Raw genomic sequence first — 26,126 nt, forward strand, 5'->3', positions numbered from 1 at the left:
TTTAAATTTTCACTTACAGATGTATAATCATATAAAATCTATTTTAAAGATTAAAACAATACTGTAAATTCATGTATGAGTAAATTGTGAGTAGTATTTTCATAGCATAATTCACTACCGATCACCATAAAACATAACTGAGAAGTACATGAAGTATAAAAACCAAACATTAGAATATTATGATCATTTATTACACTTTATTTAGTTGGAATGTCATGGGTCTCAATCATTAACTGAAAACAAAAAATAAAATGCTACTATATGACATCTTGATTCAGTGAATTTAGACACTGCCTTCTTATAGGAGAGCTATTTAAATATTAGAGATTACTTTAGCTTGGAGAAATAAAGGTTGAACAAGAATTTCATTCCACTTATAGCAATAAAACTTCCCTTTCTGACACAGAATAGCATTAGATTATAGTAGTGGAAACAAACAAACAAAGACTAATTCTGACTATACTGATGATAAGGAATTTATAGCTAATGTTCTTTTTTTAGACTCCAATATATGCAGTCAAAAATTTACAATGGCAGGCTATTTTATGTGTTCATGAATTCTTTATTGATACTCGTAGTAATGTTCTATCTATGTTTCAGATTTTGCAATTATAAAGTCATTGTTTTTTTTTTAATATGTCGTACTTATCTCAGGACTTGGAATATTAATCACTACTAACATCTTTTCATCAAAACATTTAAACTCTTAATAATAATTTGAATGATACAGTGTTCCCAAGCATTGTTGCTGATCATATGCATCACTTTATGGCCACAGTCTACCAGTTTTCAAAATGGATACTTCCACAAGAATAAGGTGCTACATCAGAAAACATGCATCGCCTCAAGCTGATCTTATGAAAATGAAAATGACTTGAATTTACTGAGGCAGCCTAAAATATGAATCAATCCAATATAGCAACTTTAGGATAAGGTGGAACGGGACACTCAGGGTTGAAGAATTGGCAACTGTGTAATGCTATCAAGTCAGCATGGACCAGGAAAGAATATTTGCAGCACCTTGTTGAGTCCGTGGCTAAAAAAAACTCAAGCTTACCCAGAAGTAAAAAAAGGCCTTAAACAGTACTGGACAGGTCTACCCAGCAAAGGGAGATCTCTATAAGTAGGTGTACTCAAATGGTCAAAATGAACATTAAACTACTGAATGGCAATATGAAAAAATGGCACTTCTGAAAATCTCAATGCCCTACTAATTTTTTAACATTCTGCTATTAGACTTGATGATATACTGAAAGAAAAAGGTAAAATCATTACTATGGTAGATTACGTGAAAATCAACATCAGAGGTTATTTTAAGCCACCACGGCCTATGGATTTGTCCAGGATAATAGGATTTTTGAGTCTAGCTATCCAGAGCAAATGCAAAGGTTGTCTATCTACATTAGTTTAAGATTTTGGCAATGATAGCCATTGTTTAAAAATTCAAATGCTCATAATGGTATGTTTCAAATTTATAAGCACAATGAGTAAATACTGCTTTGTGTGTGCTAACAATGAATTAAATCTCTCGAAGAGCAATTGTCCTTGATGGATGAAAAAGCATGGGCCTCATTAAATTTCACCTTCTCTTATCAAATGTGTTGTTTTTCCTTCTTCCTGGCAGGTCATACGAATTATATCCATTACAAATTCCAAAATCTCTGTTTGGTAGCTGCATATTTGCTCCTGTGTAGTTTTTTCTGGAAAAAACTAAAATTAAAAAAAAGAACATTTTTTTAGTTTATAAATATATCTAATCCAGCAAAGTGGTACAAATTAGAAATTATCATTTCATCAAAGACCAAATGTGAACACTGGGCATTCAAGTTGAGGTAACTTACAGTAGCAATTCTCTTTAACTAAGTTAAATACTTTTGCCCCTCAGTTGAGATTAGACTTGAGATTGTAGACCTGTGCGGCAGCAACTGTACTCAACTTTCCAAGGGCCCAATAATGTTCATCAAATTTTAAATATTCTTACAGTTTGATGGGAATGCATACTCACTTGCACTCTACAGTATTATCATAACACTTCAATGGGAGAGCCTTCAGTATTAAAAGAAATAAGTAAAGATAGATTGCAAAATAAAGACTGATTTTAAAATAAAGGTAGATTTCAAAGTATTTTAAATACAGAACAAGATGAGTTTCTGCCAAAAATTTTAAACTAACACAAAATACTCTGAATGCAAAAAGCAATATCATAACAATGCAACATACATGATAGAACTTATGAAATCATTACAGGACTTATTTTAAAGCAGAAAGAGCAGGCATAAAAAGTCTGCATAATTCTTTCACTTAGAAGATACTGAAAACATTAGTTATTTACAAAAAAATGTATAAACCACTAACCTCTAGAATAACTTCATATGGGTGTTGTTTTTGTGCAGTGATGTTAATGAGACTATCCATCAACAGAATCCTCATGAAATTGCACACTTGTTTCCTGCCAGGGTGCGAATAGTCAATGGAAACTGTCTCCTGATTACAGGAGTCCTCTGAAAGTACAGAACTGACTTGCCCAGATGAAGCCAAATAGACCTAAATTAGATGTCAAAAAAAAAAAAAATATTCTTCCACAATTTAAAAGATGACAATAGCTTAGCAAATATGATTTAATTTAATTATAAATACATGTCTGCCAACATAAAGGTCTAACATTATATACAATTGCCTACTTTATGAAAATTTTAAAACTAATTTATACCAAATCAGATTTCAGTAGATTAATTTCCTTTTTCAATTTTACAATCCAGTTATAGGCAAGGGAAAAAAAATCAATTCTGACCGTAAGATTTACTTGAGATCATAATAGACAGAATACATAAAAGGGTGCTTACAAAAAAGAAGAAAACAGAACTAGGAGACAAGTATTGACAGCATTCATTCTTTTTTAAACCTATTTTATCCAGTACAGGGTTAAATCCAGCATCTCTTCAACAGATAATAGAGTTAGCAGCACAAATCAACCATGGATGACCTACCACAGGGGGATGCAACAACATAATCTAAACATTTCCTTTACTTTTCATCCGTGAAACCATCTTAACAAAAAATGTAATTGTAACTTCATTATGTTTCATCTTCACCCTAAACATTTTTTTTACAGAAGTCCATTACATCAAACATAGTTTAACATATGACTGATATTCTCTGGTGAAAGAGAAACACACTTCTCATTATTCTTGCATTTTCATTCACTTTTGAAATAAGGGCATACTTTATTCATTTTGGCTATATGATGCTGTACCACAACTTAAAAGTATGTCTTGTTTAAGTTCTGTTGTTTAAAGATGCAAATTAATTTTGTATGCATGACTTTTCCAACCTGTTAAGTACATTATAGGAAGTTGAATTGTTTACCACAGCATCAGGAAGAAAGTATGAAGTAACCCTGAATATCAAATCAGTTCATGGCACAGGTGCTCAAGTGCTCTCAAACCAGGCTGTCAGTGGAATCTGGAGCATCCAAAAAGTCTATGTAGAGGACTCATTTGTTTTCTGTCCTTGTTAATTTGTTGTTCTTAATGTTATATTAGTATTTGTTCTTTTCAGTATAAAGAAAAATGTATCCTTAATAAGTCTGGGATTGTTGAAAACAGCACCCTCTTTGCGAAAACAAAAAGACAATAAAACACATGGAGTATCATACTGTAACTGTCTGCCTACTATATACTGTATATCTATTTGTTGACCTTTATTTAAACTAAAGAGGTATCTCATTCCAGGTTATATCCAGACATATAAAGCTACATAGTGGAAGTATGACATCTTAGATGATAACTACTGGGGCTCAGACACCTGTTGAAGTTTTGAGAATGTATGGAATGAAGAATGTTGGGACAACAAATCACACATTCTAAACTTTAAAGTGGACTCAAAGTGTCTACCAAGAGTCAAATGAATTAAGAAAAGGAAGTGAAAGGAAAATGTCCAGGTTGGAAGAAGAGCAACACACTAAGAAAGCAAGGAAAATAGGAAGAAAACTTAACATGAGGTAAGCAGAAATGTCACCTCCTCAGTTACAAAAGCTGCCTGGTACCTATATGCCATTGATATATTACATAATTGGCAGCTTTATATTTGGGTCAAAAAAGCAAATAGTTGTGTCAGTCTTACTTATGATATATTTAGACACACCCACACAACAACAACAAAACAAATATGAATATGCACAGTAGGTAAAACTCTTCCAAAGTTCTTACCTGTTGCGAAGAACATGGAAAAATTGTATCAGCTAAAGCTTCAAGAAATCTTGGAGTGGACCAAAGTTTGTCCCTTGGAAATATGTTGTGTATCAAGCAGAAGAACTTCATGATACTCCCAGGACAGAGATTTTCCCATGATTCCTCAGTACCTGTATCAGACTAAAGTGACAAAAGTATAAAGGTTAATGGAGACATATTTTGATATTAAATAGAATTTTGTATTAAGTGTTTAGATTAAATGTAACATTCAGCACAATTACTTTTTCAAACAGCCTTAATAAAATCCACCTTAATAAAAGAACAAGTGACTGTGTGTGTGTCTGTCCAGTTGCTATGTCTCTATTATATTCAGTTTAGAATGGGATACATTAAAGACGTGCTAATATTTGTGATGAGCCTTTTTCTGGAATGAAAAACACAATTCATTTTATTACTATATGCATTGCAAATGTTAACATTAAATATTTCCAAAATACAACATGCAATAACTGCTAGATGGATAGAAATCAGTTTATCTGCTTTAATAAAAGGACAAGTGTCGGTGTGCGTGTATGTGTGTGTCCATCTAACTTTAAGTTAGGAAGAAAACTTTAAACATAGGCAAAATATGTCAAGGGTCAGGAAAATCAAACATGATAATAAAGATACCAAATAAAGGTCTAAATTCTATTATCAGATATTATATTCCAGCAGCAGCAGTTTGGGAGCACCAATTTGCACTAAACACTCTACTCTTCTGGAGAACTATCATAGATTCTTGCCCATACAGCAACTTTTTCTCAACATATACAAAGGTACCACCTACTGATGGCTACTGTGCTTTAACAATAGAATATGCATGACCTCTCCTGCTGCCAGAATATCTCTTTCTCTCTCTTCTGAAACCAACTGTGCCACTCAACTACTCCTGACAATTTTTAAACATGCCAGCAGCCCTTAGACTTAATTCAGTAAAATATCATTATTACATCAGTATGCTTATAAAAATAATTTAAGAACCTGAAACATGTAAAGTCTTTTTTATTTGGTAATAGTAAAATGATTAGAAAACTTAATATCATTGTTTCTTACCTTGGATAATATGGCTTTCACCATTCCAAAGAGAACAACAGCCATATTGACACACAAACAAACCTTTTCTTTTTCATCAATGCTTTCTATGAGAGACTCAAGTACTGAATCCAAATTGACCTAAAAGGAATGTATATAGGATTTTTTTTATTAGAACATTTTGTATAATATTTTATAATATACTTTAATAATGGTGTCTTGGCCAAGGACACTCATGCAATATGCATGAAAAAATAATAGTTTCATTCAATATTAATTACACTGAGTTACCATAAAAGAATATTCCACCTTGGAAAAATGTTGATGTCATGCTCCATCAACCAAAAAGATCAACCTTCAGATTTATAACATGTGTTGATATATAAGACAGCTGTCAATCAATGGAGAAATATCATTAAACATGTATGACCAGGATATTCAGAGTACTCAAAGAAAACTACCTTATATTTATTTTCTGTTTTTGTTAAGAAAAATGGCAGACAATCACAACTTTGTATAAATCTACTAATCTAACAAATGAGTATATTAGGTTGCAAAGGACATAAAAATGTAGGGTTTTCTGTTTTCCGATTTAAATGCAAAGTGTGTTTATCTCCCCTATAAAATATCAAAACACATTCTCTTGTTATCATAACAAAACATTCTCAAAATGTTCAAAGCTAAGGTGACAGATGGCTAGAGCCTTTCCTAGCACAGGCTCCAAGGCAGGAACCCAATCCCATCAGGGCCCACTCTTGGACACACTTGTATATCTCAAAGGTAGAGTTGCCAATTAATCCAACAATCACCTTTGCGATTTTTGAGTACAAGTGGGATTCCTGAAGAAAAACCCAAACAGAATTGGGAAAAACATGCAAAGTCCACATAGAAAATGGTCTAGAACAGGATTTAAACATTGGATGCATGATCCTATGATCCATATAAGGCACTAACCACTGATCCACCATCCCAACTATATACAATATCAATATCCATAATCAAATGAAAAACAGTGCCCATATTTTTCAAGAAGATCACCGAATTACTACTATCAATTGCAACAAAAGTTTGACTAGAATAAGAATTTGACCTATCTCAAAGTAGGACATGAGAAGTATTTATGAAGTGCCCTACACCTTTCTCTCCTAGCGTGATTTTACGGCACCCAGAGCTGAAAAATGCCAATTATGAAAGTGTTATTTAGTTTTCTTTGGAAACTATGAATGTGTTTTGTAGTTATCACAAAGACAATAATAAAATTAATAACAATAATCATCATCATCATCAAGTAAGAAAGCTGAGAACTAGTTGTTAGATTTGAAAAAGTAGTAATCATCCTTCTCTTCTGAGGTCATCCCTCATCTCCAAGAAAATGACATCTAGGGGGGAAGTGATTACGTTCAAATAAAAGATTTACGCCACTATAAAGTCATGCATTAAACTGGCCACTTCAAAAAAATATTAAGAACAACATAGTTTACATTCATATCCACCTGTGTGTTGATTCTGTCAGGATTTGATTCTGTTTGCTTATTTGCAAATTTCTTGTTTTGTTTTGCAATGTCTTGTACTACATTTTGATTCCCATTGTTAGGTCTGCTTCCAGCATTTCTATGGCTGTGGCCTCTGAGGTTAGACCCATGATTATTGAAAATGACAAGATAAAAGGACAGCTTTGCGCTCATTTCCTTGTCTGATCTGCGGAAACCAAATCTCTTTAAGAAAAAGCATAATCAACCTTGTCTTGTCTTGAATGTTACTTCGGTTTTGACCCTTTTTTTATTATTTTAATTTCAGTTTCTTCTTGTCATTTTGAACTTTGATTTCATTTTGTTATCAACCTTTTGTTTGTTTTATTTTCTTATGTGCATCTTCCAGTTGGGCTCTAAAGCTTTTTTGTCAATGTGCCGAGAGAGCAGATACTGTAGTATCGCAAGCGAGTCACATACTAATGCTCATCCACACTAGGAGTAATAGCCTTTATGTGTGTGCTATAAATCACTCCTACAAATCCAGACATACATGCAGAGTGATGGGGAAATTAATAAATGTGTGTATTACCTCATATGTTGTAACGGCATTCAAAGATTAGTGCATAATTCAAGAAAAGGCTGGGACATACTCAGATTATTGCTTTTGCAAGGCTGCATTTTACCCATGGCCAAAAAAACTTAACCTTGCTAACACTTTAATTTTGGCTGACAGACCATGACTTCTTCTTCATGTAGATGTCATGTGACATACAAGATTTGTTATGAATACTAGCCAACCCGCGGCGTACCATACGCCGCATAATCAGGCTGTTTTTTAATGATTTTTAAGCACAGGGAGAAAATTAACATTTGAAAAATCGGTAATGTAATAAATCAGCAAGAAAAGCAACATTGTAACATTGCACGGAACGAACCAACACACAATCGTCTGAAGTGACTGAAAACTGGCGCACCGTCCTCGCGCCTTCTCCTGCCAGACGGAGGGATGGGGGTGCACGACGTGGAGTGTGGAATGGGAGGAAAGGAGAATGACGTCCATTCAGCTCCGTCCGACATGCTAGTCTGCTGATTTCTCGTTCAGTATGCACTGCCCGCTCATGTGCCCACCTCCAACTCGTCAAGTCGCCGTCTTTACATAGTCCAGATGTACCTGTGAGTGACGTAGACTTTTCATTGCTCTGTGCGGATCTGGCTGCTTTTCTATATATAATCCACCAAGACACCCGACCACGGTATTAGCAAGGTGGGAGGGGGGTGTGTACAAAGGGTTGGGACGCAACCAGTAGGAGCGCAGGAGTCTTACTTAGTGGGACTTAGTTTGCAGCCCGAATGGGGTTCAACGGCTTACCCACGCCAGGTCGACACACGCTCAATGTCATGCATAACTATTTATTGAATGCTAAACACTTCTGGAAAGACACGGTTGTCTAAAATGGGTTGGTGTGAGAATACAACATTAAGTGAATGAAAAGATGGAACTCTGGAGAGAGCAAAATACAACACAACAGTGAAACAGCGGCATAACAAACGCCGCATAACTATTTAATGATGGTTGAACACTTCTGGAAAGATACAGTTGTCTAAAAAGGGAGGGTTTGAGGATACAACAGAATAAGAATGAAAAGATGGAACTTTTCATTGCTCTGTGCGGTTTTGGCTGCCTTTCTATATATAATCCACCAAGACACCAGATCACGGTAGTAGCAAGGTGGGAGGGGAGTGTGAACAAAGTGCAGGAGCATCTAAGAAGACGCATGTTTGTCGCTGAAGCGAATTGCTGTATGTAGCGTGTAAAACAGTTTGCTATGGTGCACGAGGCGTGTGTAATCAAACCTCTTTTTTAAAGACTGCCTACTTCATTGTGTTTTAACCTTAGTTGTAAAGGAATGTTGTAAGGACCCCATGGGAAACCCCTCGGTTTTGGCTGCTTTTCTATATATAATCCACCAAGATACCCGACCACGGTAGGAGGGGGGTGTGCACAAAGGGTAGGGACGTAATGAGTGGGAGCGTATGAGTCACACTTAGTGGGAATTCCATGGCTTGCAGCCCGAATGGGGTTTAACGGCTTACCCATGCCTGTCTGCGCTGGGTAGACACACGGTCAATGTCATGCATAATTATTTATTGAATGCTAAACACTTCTGGAAAGACACGGATGTCTAAAACGGGTTGGTGTGAGAATACAACAGTAAGTGAATGAAAAGATGGAACTCTGGAGAGAGCAAAATACAACACAATAGTGAACCCGTGGCATAACAAACAGCGCGTGGCTCAGACGTGCATGTGGACTCTTACCGCAGACGAAAGGGACTAACTGGGTGGTCGGTGAGTTTTTGCGTCCGGGCAAATGGGCAGGCAGTGTGAATGCCTAGAGAGCGAGGGTAGATGCCGGCCGGTGAAAAAGGAGCGTTGGTGGGCAGGAAAACGTCTTCCGTGTTCCTGCAGGAGCATCTAAGAAGACGCATGTTTGTCGCGGAAGCGAATAGCTGTATGTAGCGTGTAAAACAGTTTGCTATGGTGCACGCGGTCATGCATCATAACCAAAAAGTTGGTTTTTAAAGACTGCTTACTTCATTGTGCTTCAACCTCAGTTGTAAAGGATTGTTTTAAGGATCCCATAGGATACCCCTCGCAAACCGTTTCACACGCTGCATATGGCGATTCACCTCCGCGAGAAACATGCCTCTATGAACAGTCAATGCACATGACATTAACCTGACCTGCACGCATGTGGCCTCTACGACAGACGAATATAAATGAAGCCATTTTTTCTGTGTCGTCGCGTCCAAGTTGGTGGGTGTGGCCCTGCGAGTTGTCGTCGTATCCAATGGTCTTGGAGTTGGTGGGCGTGGCTCTTTCCTGCGTGCGCCATAGGTGTCTCACTTGTCGGCAGGTTAGTGAATCCACGCCTCTTCCGGAGTGCTTTCCATGGTTGTCTTGCCTTAGTGAATTATATATATAGATTATTCCATCTCTGTCAAATCAATATCTTTTTATGAGTTCACTGTTGTCCAGCATTTCCAAAGCAATTAGTCTTTCCCAAATTCTGCATGCTGATCTCTGCCTGAAAGCCATGGTCCGGTAGCTCCTAGAGAGTTAGGACAGCTCATAAGCACTCCTGAATCCTGGTGAAGTTAGGAGTAGTTTCTTAAAATAGGTAAATTGAAAAAATACTATTAGACTGAGATTTTTAAGCCAGTTAGGGTTGAGATGCTTGAGAAATATGAGCACATGTCTGGAAAAATTATATTAATTATAATATTTTTGTTAAGTTGACTAAAATACAGTTGAAAATATGAATTTACCTGTTCAGATGAGATTTCAAAAGTGATTTTTCCCAAGAAGGAAGCTGCCAGTAAGTAGTAGATTTGAGAAATGTGTATATGATGACACAAAAGACTTTGCAGTACTTTAAAGCCTGGTGATATGCATATTGTCTGTTCAGTGAAAGCAGGATAACCTTTTAGCGGGTCTAGAAGTATAATGAAAGAAAATGACAGTTGCTCACAGGAAAACATGATGTTACTATAAATTACTTTCATAATACTCAAATACAGCACAGATTTCCAAATTAAAAAAGAACTCTTTCTGTTTGACAGTAGTTATTATTTAAAAATCATAACAATTAAAAATGTCCATCAATCCATTTTCCAAATCCGTTCATCCTGAACAGGGTCATGGGAAAACTGGAGCCCATCCCAACAAGCATCAGGTGGAAACAATAGGAACCTTTTTGAATAAATGGAAATCTGAGCACACAAGATTTTAGTAAAATTTAAGCAAGTGGAAAAGTATTGATATCATGAAATCTTGTTTTCCTTATTGTAAGAGTTATGGACTTATCCAAAAATTTGTATTTACTATTATTTAGCTTACTTTAAGAAATTAAATTTTGCTTAACCCATTGGCAGAATTTTTTGCTAAGTAAAAGCAAAACAACTCCATTTAAAGTTTTTTTTGTCTTGTTTTTGCATATGCATTTTTTTACAGTATATAGTTTTCATCACATTTTCTTTTCTTTACATTTTACCCCAATTCAAATGTTGGTTTTCAAAACAATTCTTTAGATAAATCACTTGTGTAACTCATATATTTAAAGATGCAGACAAAGTAAACCCAATGCATTAGATTGTGTGACAATGAAATCAATTATGTAAACATACCCACTGGTTTCCCAAGTTCCTTTATTATATTCTCCAGCCAGGTACCTGCTGCCATTCCTTCTTGGAACTTATTTTTAATATTTGGGTTATTCAGAAAACATAAAAGTAATTGTATTGCTAGCAGAATAGTGGTTGAATGAAGATGACTTTGTAGAAACAGCAAAAACCAATCAGATCCCAAGGCCATGAACATGTTTTCTTTATCTCTTCAAAAATTCAATGAAAAACAAACATAAATACATAACCAAAAAAAGAGAAAGAAAAAAGTTATAGAGCTATTGTGAAAGACAATTTAAGAGCAATTGTTTTTAGCAGGTGGCAAAGTTCATGGAATCAGAACTAAAAAGCACCGGTTAAATAATTGTATAAAACCTACTGATATAGACTTAATAAAAAAGGCCAGATTTAATTTAATTTTCCAAAACTAATCCAAAAGTATAATAAGGCAAAAAATGCTTAATACGCCTAAATCAATTAATCTGTTTTAAGTTGGGCTTTTGACAGTGATTTCATTTTTAGTGTGCTACAAAAGCATAATTAATTCTTAAAAGAAATCCGATGCAAAAATCAAGAAAGCTGTCTTCATTCAGTGAAATATAATATACAAAAAAAACATGCTTGTAACATATTTAGCTTGCAGTATACTCACTTTAAACTTATACCAGAATTGTTTGAGCTGACAAAGTCTAACAGCATCTCTAACAGCTGGTTCCTCATCCAGATTGTTCTTGCAGGTGTCTCGCTTAAGGCTAAAAATGTGGAAAGGAAAATAAATGAAACTGTTACTGAAACTTTTAAAATTTTTAGCAAGTATTATGATATCCACTTGTATGTGAAAGATGAAATATGACATGATAATATTCATTTCTTTTGATTAATTAAGAGATAGCACTACTACTTCACAGATCCAGGATCCTGGGGTCTAAACCTGTGCCCAGCCCAGTCTGTGTCTGTGTAGGTACTTCCCAAGTTCCCAATGATGTAAATTACAGATGGAGAGGCGACTCAGTGGGAGTGAGTATGGGTATGTGCACAAGTCACCGCTGCAATGGACTGGTGCCCTCTCTGCCTTGTGCTATGTCCTGTTGGGCTGGACTCCAGCCGCCAGTGATAATGAATTGAATTCAGCAAATTGAAATTGCTTGTATACATCTGTCTATCTATATTTCATAACCACTTTATTCTTACAGGGTCACATGAGCTAGCTACAGTTACATGTACACTTGACAAATACATTTAACGCTGAACTATTATCATTGTCAGACAGCTATGCTCTTGATTATATCTATTTCTCCGTCTTTATTTTATTTTGCATTTATTATATTTTAATTATTTAAATAGAACACTCTGGTTTGTTGCAATATATTTATTAAAAGTTAAATTAGATATAATTATATATTGAATATACAATATAATCCGTATTGTACTTTAAACATAATCAATTACCATTCCTAATTGAATAATGGAAGAAAAAGAAAGACAAAATGTAATAGAAAATAAGAAAGGCATAGAAAGAAAAAAACATATGAAATTTTGCAAAGAGCACGCAGTTAAAAACCATTAAAAGCGGTGAAAAAAGTTATACAATTCCAGTAAATACTGTTGTATAACTTTAAACACTGCTAACTTTGGTTGGTTTTGATAAAAGTATGCATTTGATCCTAAACATTTGTGAGTCTTATCATTCAGAGAATTTAATTTTTTCTAATTTACATAATGCAACATATCTGTCTAACTGTAAAACAGAAGGCAGCATGGGACATCAAGCAATTAGTGTGGTATATGTTACAAAGTTAAGCAAAAGTGCAAAAAAAGACTATTAGAAGATGAGGTAACCCCGGTGCTGCTTGATAAGGTACTGCAGGTCAAAACTGTAGTGTACTAATACAGCAGCTAAGGGCATAGCCAAAATAAATATCTAGGAGCTTCTGAGTATTTGAAAGTTATGACTGTGTAAATTTGAAGAGATATAAGTAATTGGCAATTTTGAACTGAATTAGACCATGTTTTACACAAAATGATGAGCAATGTATTCCATCTAGAACTGAGAATCTTCTGAGAATCTACAAAAATGTCAAGGTCCAATTCCCAGGATTTTCTAAGATGTACTATTATGAAAGCAGTAGGATAGTTTTGATGAACTTCCTTTAGCCATGGTGATACTTTGTCATAAAGTCTCTACTGAAGGTAATAAAGGAATGCTAGTAAATTGAGCACAGCTGCATGTTCCTTTTAATGGAAGGAATGTTTTTTGTGAGATATTACATTTAGAACAAAATTATTCAGTTATTAAAAAATACAAATATATTTTTGATAAAGAAGTCTCTAAAAATGTATGTATCATGCATCCCATATACCTGTGCGGAGTGGTATTTTAGTGATTCACAAAAACAAATCTGCTTCTGCCTTCAAATATAACTGATTCCAGATTTGTAACTGTTTTTATATATTAGTAATCCTGCTTCTATTGCCAATAGTTCTGTCATCAATTATTACATTCTATGGAAATGCATGTGTAAATCCTTACTTTATTTCAGCTTTTATACCTCTCTAACCAAGATAACTACATGAAACTTATCAGTGGTTCATGTGCACAATTTTCTCTGGTATATACTGTCACACACGTGTGATTAGGAGGCAGCTAAAGGGCCAGAGTAACTGTAATACTACATCAGACCAGGGGGTGGCAGAGTGTGCTGACTGTCTCTCTCAGTTCCTTGCAGACCATTCCCAGGAAATCCTGTCAGGTTCCGGCGCCTCTGATGACACCACTTCTGGTTCCGAAGACATCACTTCCGGTTCTGGCATAGATGACATCATTTGCTCCACCAGCCCTTAAAACCGCCATCTAACCTCCACATATTCAGTTCTGTTTTGGACTCAGTCTTGTAAACAACTCAATCATTTCAACCTTTTGCAGTCAGGATCATAATATATGGGTGGCTGTCCCAAACCTTTTTGTGGCAATGCATAACCTAAGTTTCTGCCATTATATTCCCAGCTGTTCGCACATCAAGTGAAAATACTAACTACTATAGCTAAGTCAGTTGGGTATACTATTGCCAGGTCAGTGTCATATAATACTACTTAACCATTTTCTTCTACCCTAAATATAGTGTGCTGTCAGCCTACTTTCTTTGCATGGTCTTCTGAGATTTTGACTAGATGACTATGAATGTTTGAACTTTTGTCATAAGAAATGTGGAAGCACTTGACTCATTGTATATGGCTGGCCAGATGTGAATACCTAGGTTATTTCTGGTAAAATGCAAAGAAATTTTAAAGGAAATAAAAAACACCTTTCCCAGAGATCACAAGAGATGCTGGTTGTCACAATAATTATCCACATTGGGCATTCTGCTCAAACTGAAGGTTATCAATAATCAAAGAATGTCTAGAATAAAAAGATCTTCAGGAAAACATATTGCAAACACATAACTTGAGAGAAAATAAGAAAGATGGCCATATAAATTATTATAAAATTAAATGAATAATGTAAGCAAATTAGTAATTCATTCTGAATGAAGTGACACAGAAATGGAATCTAATGGATATAAAATCCATCACACAGAACAACATAAAAGCATGAAAGAGACAGCAGTATGGCTGTAACCTAAGAAGGCAGTCTGGACACCACAGAGAGCAATAGCAATTATAGAATCAAATCTTTTCTAACTGAGGCTAAAGGGATGAAGAGGGTTGCTGTGCATAAATTTTTCTCCAACATTCAATTTATTTATTTATAATTTATTCATTTTTAAAGCAGGGTTTGGGGAATAATGGGCTTTCTGTAAGCCATGACTAGAGGTTATAAAGAATTATTATAAAGGTATATGCTGCATCTAAATTATCAAATGTTTAAAATAAATTACTTTTGTTTTCCACCAATAACCCTTCAATTAATAATTGTGGGCTTATCTGCAGAAAACATACAATAATTCTGCCGCAGAACTGGTGTGGCAAAGATGACTGTGTTTTGTTTAGTCACAGTTAAAAACAAAGGCCTGATATACTGTACTAGAGATATCACAACTACTAAGTTCAGCGTCCAATCATGTTAAGCTATGAAAGTATGGCTACTAACAGCAAAGGCTATATTTGAGTTGCAGTTTGGTTTTTATTTAATTTATAATAAGACTGTAAAGAGTGAACGCACTGCTTTTAGTGCCCCCAGTTATTATATGTGTTGTAGGAGGAGATTTCCATTGTGCAGACAATAGTGAAATTAATAGTTAAATCTGAGCCCCACTCTGCATGACAACTGCAGGTGGTTACTTAAGTGGCTTGAGCTCTGGGACATATGGATGCCCTTCCTTTTCCCTATTATATCAATTTAGTCTTTTCCCCTTTTCTGTTTTTATTCTCACATTTTAATTTAAACACTCTTGGATCGTATGTACAGCAGCAATCCCATCTCTATAGTCTAAGAAATCACAAATTTATTTTATTAAGCTGAAGGTGTTTTATATGCAATATGAAATAGGGGTTATGGTATGGTATGATAAATTGTCTCGCTATTATATAAAAAAATCTTGGGACGAGACAAGACCTGTTCAGAGAGACAAGATGTGACTTTCTCAGAAAGACACTTTCACATCCCACGAGACTAGACTTTGTGCCAAGAGATTTAAACACGCCCGGGGTCAGAAAAAGACAAAGAGTAGATGACAAAGTAGAACGTCATAAAGAATTCAATATCATTCAGAGAAGGTTAGAGATCATGGAAGTAGGAAAATTTGAAAGTCTCAAAAAAATGATAGCAAAGTTTGCATTAGCGCAAACAAATGGAAATTATTACTTGGTGAAATAACGGAACAGCGAAAAGAGATTAAATAGTTTTTGAGGATGACTGGGGGAGAAGAGAGACAAGGCAGTGAGTCAAAAGGACAGCTGCTGTACAGGCTTTTAAATATTCGTAGCGCCACACGAATTGCAAATCACGGGGCACAGCAGCAATCCAGCAGCTGATCGAGCAAGGAGGAGGTAAAAAAAAAAACTATTTGTGTCCCATTGTATCACAGTTTAAGAGGGGTTTCGGAGGAGTGACCGCATCTCCTTGGGGTGTGTTCAGTCCCCCTCTTCACAATGGCGTGTAGCGCATTCGCTGGTTTGGGTTATTTGGTGAGCAAAGCAAGCAGGGGATGAAGCTACATAGTATTCCATAAAATAATGATGGTGTGTTAGGAGAGTGCAGTTCTGCCAGTACTGACATCACTATATGCTAAATGTCACAAGTTATATAATTATGTCCATTGAAGCCTTTCGAAGAGATGAAAGTGATGCACCAACCATCATAAAGTTTCAACTATAACATTGTGTGGCTGGAAATAATAAAAGGTATAAATATTACATTGTGGTAGCTAATATGCAATAAAGTAGAGTCAATCCTGAACGAAGGATGCCAAACACATCAAATAAAGTGGTTCACCTGCACGGGAGTTATACTTTCCTATGTCACAAAAAAGCTTTTGTTTGGGTGGAATATCAATATGTATGCATACTTGTGGGTTTAGGTCCTTCATTATTTTTTCTTAAATAACCCATGTTTTTATGGTCTGGGTACCCGCAGCTGGTATCACTCCCTTGAAACCGGGTCATCAATAGTTATGTCCGAGGATGATCTGGGCAATGAGGACAAGTGGCACTTAGCAGTGGATGGTATAAATGCTTTGTGGTTTTATTTTCACAAAAGTACTCCAAATCCAAAGCAAGGTTCAGTGCAGTTCTTGAAATAAATAATTCAACAATCCATAAAACAGTGCCCATGAAAAGGGACAAAATAAACAATAAATAATCCAAAAAATAAATTAAAATCCATAAGGGAGAGGTAAACTCTATGTCATTCCTCTTTCCTCATTCTTGTAAGGATATTCTATCAGATACATCCCGACAATCTGCCAACTGTTCCAGTACCTGTGGACCCGAACTACCACCTCCGCCAATACCCACAGTTCCCAAGGCATCATGGCTGCCATTAAGTGCAACTGCATCAACTCTTTCCTTCCATCAACTCACATAGCCATGCTCCCTCCTGCTAGTTCACATTTTGGCTGTTCATCTGAAGAGAGCATTTTTAATTAAAACCAGCACACTGCTACAGACCCCTAACACACCTTATAACACAAGCCCACTACAGTGATCTTTAAAGTTTTCTATATATAAGTAGTGGCCTCAAACATTGGTTTGCTTATAGGATCAGCAGTGTTGTGCTCTGTTGGATATGTTGTATGCTCTGGCCATTGAGCACCAGCTACTAAAAACTGAGGTCAGTAGTAGCACAAATGCCTGTCTGTTTTATCTCAACTTTGGTATGATAGGTAACCTTTATTTTATAGATGTAAAGCTATCGGTGGAATGTAATTTGGCTTGCTTAAACTTAATCAGGGCTCTATGGTACTGTTGTGGAAGCGATAATACCAAAAGGCCAACATTGCCAGATTGGCTATACTAATTAAGAGGAAGTTATTAGGTACATAGAGGTTCTCAAAAATAGACTTGCAGGATGTAAGAAACTGGTTAAAATGTGGAATCAAGTTGTTATTAATAATCTCGTAAGGACTCCTCTTTAGGAATGTTTGCCACACCCACACAATCAGCAGGATTCACAATGTGAAATACAAAGAGTTACGTTTAAAGTGCAGCAACATATGCGTGTGAGCCTTGAACATGCAAAAGGAAGAGAGTAGAAGGTTTTGAAATCTGGATCTGAGAAAGAGGTATAAAAATAAGACTGAAGGAAAGGAAAAGCAAATAAATTGTTCCTGTGTCAGGTAGAAGAAGAATGAGGACTCATCCCATGAACAGGAGCAAAACAAGGACTGGATATATCGCGAGAGATAACAACCTGATAAAGGAAGTGATGGAGGGAAAATTCCTGAGGAGCAGATAAAGAGGATGGAAAATTATGACAATATTAGACAATGTTTAGTAAGGAAGGAAATGTGGACAGATGGAATGAGTAGCTGAAGAGAGAGTTACAAAAAAAGGAAACAAATTGTGCTCTGGACCTATGTTGATGACAACAGGCCTAATTCAAAGGCCTTATATTACTCTGTTCTTAGCCTTTAGTCTATGTCCTGCTGCATCAAGTGGAAGCTTAGAAATTTCACATGCACCCATTTACATTTTTTTCCGTTAAACCATGTTCCGACACTCAGTAACAAAGTATAAATGAATTCTGCAGAGTGGAAGGAGCTCTACAAAGTCCTTATCCAGAAAGTTTTTCCAGGTCCTAGATGTACCCTGAGGAGACACATCTAAGAAGGACAAGTATGTTTTGGCCCCATTTGTGAACTCCACCAGTGAATAAAATAACAGATGATTTTCACTGGTAATTACTTTTTATACTTAATTGGTAACCAATCATCATGTGAAGGAAACAGTACTTACATTTTTTGAATTAGGATTAGGCAACTTTTTGTTGTTGCTTGTTCAGTTTTTAAAGTCTTAAATTGAGTTGTAATGAAATCTCTCTTTATTTATAGTGTGTTTAACTTAGAATACAAAGTATGTTAGAAAGCTAGAAAATGTTCATTACTCTGACATGAGCAAATATCCTTTGAATTTGTAAGTTTTAAAACACTTTTATGTGCATTTAACTTTTTAATACATAGCAAATAATAATAATAATAATAATGTACATTGGTGTTTATGTTATTTTCTTTTTTCTTTATTCACTGAATTGGGTTAATCTATTTATGAAGTGTTTGATTTATTCTGTCAATGTCTGCAGTGAATACTAAAGAAAACTGAAAACCTTCATTCTTTTTTTGACCACATATTAAAAAATTATAGTGATTAACATTGTAAAACAAGATTATAAAGCTACCACATTTAACTTCATTCTTTTTTCTCCACCCAGGGACAATAACAACATTTGAGAAAGCATTCTATATAAGCTTTACTTGCAGTCCCTTAACTTCATACTGGGAATAAAATTAATCCCCTTAACAAGATTCTCTTGGTCACCAAATCTCAATTTTATATTCATGCACACTTGATCTTGCGTTCAATGGATTATTTTCCACATAGTATGGTAAAAATATGATTTTTTTATTTTAAATGCTAATGTGTAGTAAGTATTTCAACAGGAGATGGTGCCTATGTCTCTCTCCATACACATAATAATGACAAAAAATTAAATCTACCTAAAATGGTATGCTAATTTTATCTTGCAGGAGAGAGACCATCAATAGGAAGAATCTAAAGTACAAAGAAAAACAACAAAAGTAAAAATAAAACTGTTACCCCACTGAGCCAACCTAATGACTTACCTACCATCAGTGTCTCTCTCTCTACTTCTACCCCATGACTGTTCCTTCTCATCTCATAACGTCAGTAAGGCTCAAACCTGTCTTTCTCTCTCTCTTAGTCACTTTTGACCATCTCAAAATCCATCCTGGGCTTATTGACAGCCCTTCTATAGCCACACAGTAACTAGGATGGCACTCCCTTTGTGGCACCTGGTGATCCTTAACATTCCATAGCTCTTGAATAGCTGGGCATCAATGTCAGCTCCCCAGTTGGCTACTCTGCTAATGGTGTGTAATGGTCTCAGTCCTTTTAACTCAGCTCTGTAAAAAGAGAGAAGGATAGCAAACAGCAGCATGGCTTCATTTCAGGGCACTGATTAATACTGTTCAGATAATTGTTTTGGCCTTTCTCTCTCTCTATCACTCCTTCTCTGTAGGTACAGAGTCAGGTATATTTGGCATCCACTGGATCGCCTGCCCTGTAGAATTCTGGAGAACACTAAATGTTATCTAACTGGGCAGTATTCTATCTTTCCTGCTTTGATGCCCTTCTGGTACACCATGCATGACACAATTAAGCAATCAAAATGTTTTTCCACAATGGCATACTGAACTGCTCTCACTTCCAGTGTTGGTACTTCTAGTGAAGGTTTTATGTCCTTTGCTCTTCATCACTGTGGTGCTTCCCAAATCTTTAGAAATCTTCTGGCAGCCAGACTTTACTTGAGGGTCTTATATTTAATTAAATGTAGTATTATTAATGCAGGGCTGCTTGTAGTCACTTCTGATATTGAGTCTATTATGACACTATGCCAGAGACAACATTCCCAACACTATTATGCTTTGAAGTACCCATGACAACAACAACAACATTTATTTATATAGCACATTTTCATACAAAAAAATGTAGCTCAAAGTGCTTTACATAATGAAGAATAGAAAAAGAGACACAGTAAGAAAATAAAATAAGTCAACATTAATTAACATAGAATAAGAGTAAGGTCCAATGGCCAGGGGGGACAGAAAAAACAAAAAAAAAAAAAAAAAAAAAAATAAACATTACTTAAGTGTTTGGGTCTCTATGATATATCTAACCAACCTACAGCTTCAAGTCAGGTGACGACAGGCAAGATAACAACTGACCCTTGCCCATCAAAGTGTTCTGGTGGTATGGTGTACAATATACTAAGCACATATGTACAGTAGTACAGAATATAGTACTGCATTTATTTCTGAAATGTATAAAATATGCTTCACTTTATAAAACATTTTCCTATGAAAACTGAATATATACAATAGTAGTGAAAAAATTAATTTCACTTAAAAAATACTAAACTAATCCTTTAAATTAGTATTAAAAGTTAATTGAAGTTCCATTTTTCTTTAGTGACTGGGTGCTTTCTCTTTCCTGTTTTGTAAACTGTATGTGTGTCTGTTTTTTTGGGATAGTAACAGTGTATGATAAAAGAGCCTATTTTTCAGCAAGTGCATGCTGTCATGAATGAGTGCCTGGGAGTCACTTTAAGGACTTAAGCTGGATGAATCGAGGTCTAACTGCAGTCTGCACTACTTAGGACATACAGTAGGTCATGTAATTCCCAGGTCAGTCATGAAACATCCTTTGAGTTAGAGAACCGTCCCAGAATCCTAATTTTAACCATAGCGTAATGGCGCCATAGTCTTAACCATAGTATAACGGGGTGTGCAATGGGCGTTTCATGACTGATGTTGAGGGTGTTTTGTGATGTTGGGGCGTTACATATTCTGCAATTACACTGTGCCGAGTGATTCCGCCCAAACACTAGGAGAAGATGCTGTTACTAATCATTCTCTCTATTCCACTCGTACTGAAAAGAGCCTCAGCAACTTACACTGCCTTGGAGCCAGGAGAAGACTCTGCCGGGACCAAATAAAAAGAGGCATGCTCAGGGTACAATGACTCACTTGGACCCTGAACATGAAAGCAGCTCGCGAGCTACCTGAAACAGACATTCTTCAACTGTTGTGTATTTTGAAAAAGCTCTCACGGGTGTTATGTTTGCTTGTGTTGAGGCTGTATTGGCCATCTTTTCTTTCGATAGCAAGCCACAATAGTTTTGTGTTTCTTTCATTAAACAGGGTTGTCCAGCTGGCTCTGCAATGTTTATTGTGGGTTCCCTGAGTGTACCTACTGTAGCTGTGACAGTGCCTAACTCTGCTAAACAAATTAGGGGTGTGCTCAGGGCAATGGCTTCCAGTGCTCAGCCACTGCAAAAAAAAAAAAAAGTAGAAGTAATTTTTGATTCAAACTCCAGCTTTGAGTACCATATGCAAAAACTTGTGCAGTCTTATTTGCACCAACTTAGAAATGTAGGAAAGTTTAGTGACTTTAAGTGGCATAGAAACGATCATATATACATGTTGCCTTGCTCATATTCTTGTAATGCTTTGTTTTCTTTTTTAAAATATGCTACAAAATTGTTAACTACTAGAAAACTTTCAGCTTGCCCCATGACTAGCTCCCTGCATTAATTGCCTATGAGATTTAGGACTGTTTCTATGATTTTATTAATTGTGTACAAGACTTTACATGGGTTTCTCCAACAGCATATTAACAAGATACTGAGCCCTAATGAAACTCAAGTGAGACTTAAAAATCTCTCAGAACAGTCAGGGCTTGATGGGCCTAAGTCTAGATTTTAATTTTAATCTTGGGCTCTGGAACAGCCTTCCTTTTAGGATTAGATAGCCTGATTCAATGTCTGATTTTAAATCACTTATTTGTATAAACGTGCTAGAACCTCTAATGTTTACTAATATAAATAAATTAATGAGTAAAATAGTATGTACAGTAAATAAATATATATACACACAGAGAGGGAAATAAGTACTGAAAGTGTCAACATTTTTTTCAGTAAATATATCTCCAATGACGCTATTTACATGAAATTCTTACCAGACATTGGTATTAACTCAAGAAATCCACAAATGTAAAGAATTCATAGCATAGCATTCACATTTTTTGTCATGCTATAAATTGGGCTTATTTTAAAACCTACATATATATGTTTGCTATCATTTTTTTCAGGAGTTATCAAAGTTTAATGTGATGTTGTTAGATTTTCAGATTCTTATTATGTTTTTAAATTATAAACTGCAAAATATCAAGAACTCACGTCCAGCGAGACGAGACTTTGTACCAAGAGATTTAACCTACGCCTAAGCCTGAAAATAAAAGACAAAGAGTAGGACAGCTGCTGTACAGGCTTTTAAATGTTCGAAGTACTGCTCAAGATGCAGATCATGCGGCAAGGCAGCAGCAGCAAGCCAGCAGCTGATTGAGCAAAGAGGAGGTAAAAAAAAAACTATTTGTTTCCCATTGTACCACTGTTTAAGAGGAGGTTTCAGAGGAGCGACTGTGTCTCCTTGGGTTGGGTTCAGGCCTCCTCTTCACAACACAAGCGGCAGAGACATGAAGTGGCTATTGCGTAGCTCAGGCCTGGAGGGTTGGCAAGCGAAGCGAGCAGGGCAGAACCCCCAGTGTATGTATGTATGTATATATATGTATATATGTGTGTGTGAGTGTGTGAGTGTGTGTGTGTGTGTGTGTGTGTGAGTGTGTGTCTTTACAGTATTTGTTGCTGTGGTTTTTCTTAGTTGTAAATCACTTCATGCATCCTGCTTTGTTTTTAAGATAGTTCAGTAGAACACTTTTGACTATGAAAGGCTATTCAACCCACAAAGCTTGCAAATTCTATTCAACTAATTTACTCAAGATGACTCCTGGTTACCTATCACACTATTTGGTAATCTTTCTATGTTTCTATGTCTCTTTATGTGAAGGAAAACTTTGAAATGTTTGTCAGAAATATACCCTTAAAAAAATGTCCCTCCACCCTCCACTGCTGAAGAGCTCATTTTATAGTAACAGCTGGGATCCACTGTACTAATTTCATTTGTGATTTTCTACAAAACTCAATATTTGAAATGTTCCTGTACTAAATCATTATTTTTTATTCAATTCATATTCTTCTTGTTATACTTTTGATTATTGTTTGCCTGTACTATTTAATTATGCATTACACTCAAGAAAGAATAAAGACAAACATATCCATAGGTTTTAAATTGTAATATTATATGTTTTCCCAAAGTGGAAAACAGAATTAGATTTGTTATAGACAATTTTGTTTGTCATGCTAGAAATTTAAAAGATGACAAGATAAAAAAAATTACTCATTTAACATTAATCCTTATGTTTTTTTCTCCTGTAAAATAGGTTTAAATTTTGTGCACATCAAAATGGTTAGAGTTACACTTACTTACACTTACTTAATAATGTACAGTACTTTAACTTTAATAAGCAATACAACAAACTACAAAATGTAAGCAATCAAACTTACTTACTGATGGAAAAATGAACATTTTAATTTAAACTTCACATCTGAGTAAATTTATAAATTTCATTTAAAAAGTAAGTGTGTTGATTTCATGATTGTTTTCTTAGGCACTCAACGGTTATCAATCCATATATATAACTGCATATGAGTGTTAGATTACAGTATATCCATTTCCACAACATGTGACTACATATTAATACAAATATCCTTCAAATAAAGCATTATAAGATATTTCAAACAGAGGAGTAAAATATTCTAATTTTAGTTCAGTAATTATTGGAATAGCCAAGAATTATTACCAAAGTTCATTGCAGCTCACATTAACAATAACATTCCATGTGTTTGCCAAAATATGTTTGTTTTTTTCTGAGAAGACATATCTTTTTAAATATGCATGCCAAGGAATAGATAGATAGATAGATAGATAGATAGATAGATAGATAGATAGATAGATAGATAGATAGATAGATACTTTATTAATCCCAAGGGGAAATCTATTTGGAATACTTTGAATTTAATCATTGCTTCATTCATACTTATACTTAATGGTACAATACTGTATTTGAAATAAGTAGTTCTGATGCCAGAAATACTGGAGAAGCAGGTTTAATGTGTATTGCACAATTAAAAGAATGGTGAAATCCTTACCTTGCTTTTGTACATTGTAGACATTCTCAGGAAAAATTACATTTTCATTCAAAGAAGTTGGTAAAAGTGTTGAAATTAGAAATAACCCAATCCTATAATGTGAAAAACACAGTTTAGAGTAAACTATATGAAGAAATTATGGCTGATATAAAGCTAGAAATAAAAGTTCAGTTTCTTTCTAAAGATAATAACTGCATATACCATTTATTTTATATGTAGTCTGCATGTTCCATCATTTATTAATTGTTCAAACCCACTTTTTCAATTGCAGGGTGACACAGAACTGGAGTTGAGACAGAAATGAATCCTGGGCAAAACACAACTCTGTTGCAGTGTGCACTCAAGCACACACCCACACTCACTGCCAGGTCTTAAAGGTAGAGTTCACATTGAAAACTGCTACACTTTTTTATTTTTACCAATCGGTTATGAACATAGACAGATGTGAGTGAGAAACAGCAAAACATGCTGGAATAAACATACAAATTACAATAAAACTACCATAATCTTTTTGCAGGTCAGTGTAACTAAGTTATAACTAACCACCAAATGAAACGTATCGAGATTCTGTGGTTAGAAATAGTCCGCTAAAAAGAGGCCAACCAACAGCTATCCCAATTTGCACAAATTAACATGCAGCAATAATCACCCAAATAACAGCTAAGTACAATAGAGGTAACATAAGAAGAATATCAGAATATACAACTCTTTCTAGTTTATAATCAACAGCACAGGTAAATTATTAAATAAGAATGTTATTCTTATTATTGTAACCCTAACCCTGTTGTAGTAGGTTAGGGAAAACAAATACTGGACACTGGATGACAGCAAAAATGTCAACTGGTGTGATGAATCCTTTTTTCTATTGATGTATGCTGAAGGTTGAATGAAAATATAACAATAAATGATCCAGTAATACAGCAATTCTGCTTGATACAGTGGCCTACTCAGCCATCTGATTTCAGTCCAAACAGGCATATGTAACTATGTAACACATTGAACTTCACACAGGCCTCTTGCGCTGTACATTAAGACTTTATTCAGTTAATTGCAAGATAACTTCAAACCTTTCTGAGGGGAATGGAGGACCACCTCACTATTAACTATGTCTACCTTTATTAAGTGTACTCCTAGTACAAGTCACTTGTAAATTCTAATTTTACACAAGACCTTCTATTAGATAATCAAATTTTATGTAAATCTGCAATTACATATAAAATATAAATACAGAATATGGAAATAGTTTTTTATGAAAATAAAAAGTCTCATTCTTTCTGCAAGAGGTATAATGTCCATGCTGAATTTGGGTAAAGAATCCACACAGAAAAAGTAAATAATTAACCAAAAATAAGAACAGATTAAAGCAACCACTGTATGTGCTTCCATGGACATGTTGAAAAACCAGCAATTTAGGAAAGCTTAATCTTCTAATTCTTGAGCAGATACAATATTGAAGGAAAGTAATCTTCACATGCACTGAGTATGTGATTTTAGGCAATGAAGCACACATTCAAAGGCAACAACAGAAACCAAAATTAACAAACAGAAATCTGCAAATATTCAATCATGTATTTAAATGGATGAAAATTTGCCTTTTATTGTAATTTGAGTAAATAAATTGTTTTATGCAGACTCAACATTTTAGTACATGGAATACAAAGAGTAATAATGCCTTCATTCTTAATGTATTGTGAAAAATATACATTCATACAAATGTCACAAGTATTGAGAAAAATGCCACAGTTTATTACCATAGTACCATGCCATACCATAATTCCGTAAAGTTAATTTGTACAACTATTGTACATTAAATTATTCATTCTCGTCAAATACAAATAGTGGAAAGTAGGAAGGGTTTAGGTAAAATAGTTTCATATTCATTTTAATATTCAATAGGTGTGTTTTAAAGGTGGAATAGTAGTTTTCTAGC

General features: G+C 35.2%; 1 protein-coding gene across 5 annotated transcripts in view; it reads right to left on the bottom strand.

Annotated features, from left to right (window-relative positions):
- Nucleotides 1-26,126, bottom strand: part of wdfy4 (WDFY family member 4) — a 235,119-nt gene that overhangs the window by 107,950 nt on the left and 101,043 nt on the right. For all 5 annotated transcript variants that reach the window (XM_039773975.1, XM_039773981.1, XM_039773989.1 and 2 more), the window contains 8 exons: nucleotides 24,197-24,288; nucleotides 11,570-11,669; nucleotides 10,921-11,126; nucleotides 10,063-10,229; nucleotides 5,283-5,402; nucleotides 4,209-4,370; nucleotides 2,356-2,544; nucleotides 1,584-1,710 (listed from right to left, as the gene is read on the bottom strand). In XM_039773975.1, coding sequence (XP_039629909.1) covers nucleotides 1,584-1,710; nucleotides 2,356-2,544; nucleotides 4,209-4,370; nucleotides 5,283-5,402; nucleotides 10,063-10,229; nucleotides 10,921-11,126; nucleotides 11,570-11,669; nucleotides 24,197-24,288 — 1,163 coding nt within the window. The remainder of the gene's footprint in view (nucleotides 1-1,583; nucleotides 1,711-2,355; nucleotides 2,545-4,208; nucleotides 4,371-5,282; nucleotides 5,403-10,062; nucleotides 10,230-10,920; nucleotides 11,127-11,569; nucleotides 11,670-24,196; nucleotides 24,289-26,126) is intronic.

Source organism: Polypterus senegalus, chromosome 1, assembly GCF_016835505.1.
Source record: "Polypterus senegalus isolate Bchr_013 chromosome 1, ASM1683550v1, whole genome shotgun sequence".
Taxonomy (NCBI): Eukaryota; Metazoa; Chordata; class Cladistia; order Polypteriformes; family Polypteridae; genus Polypterus; species Polypterus senegalus.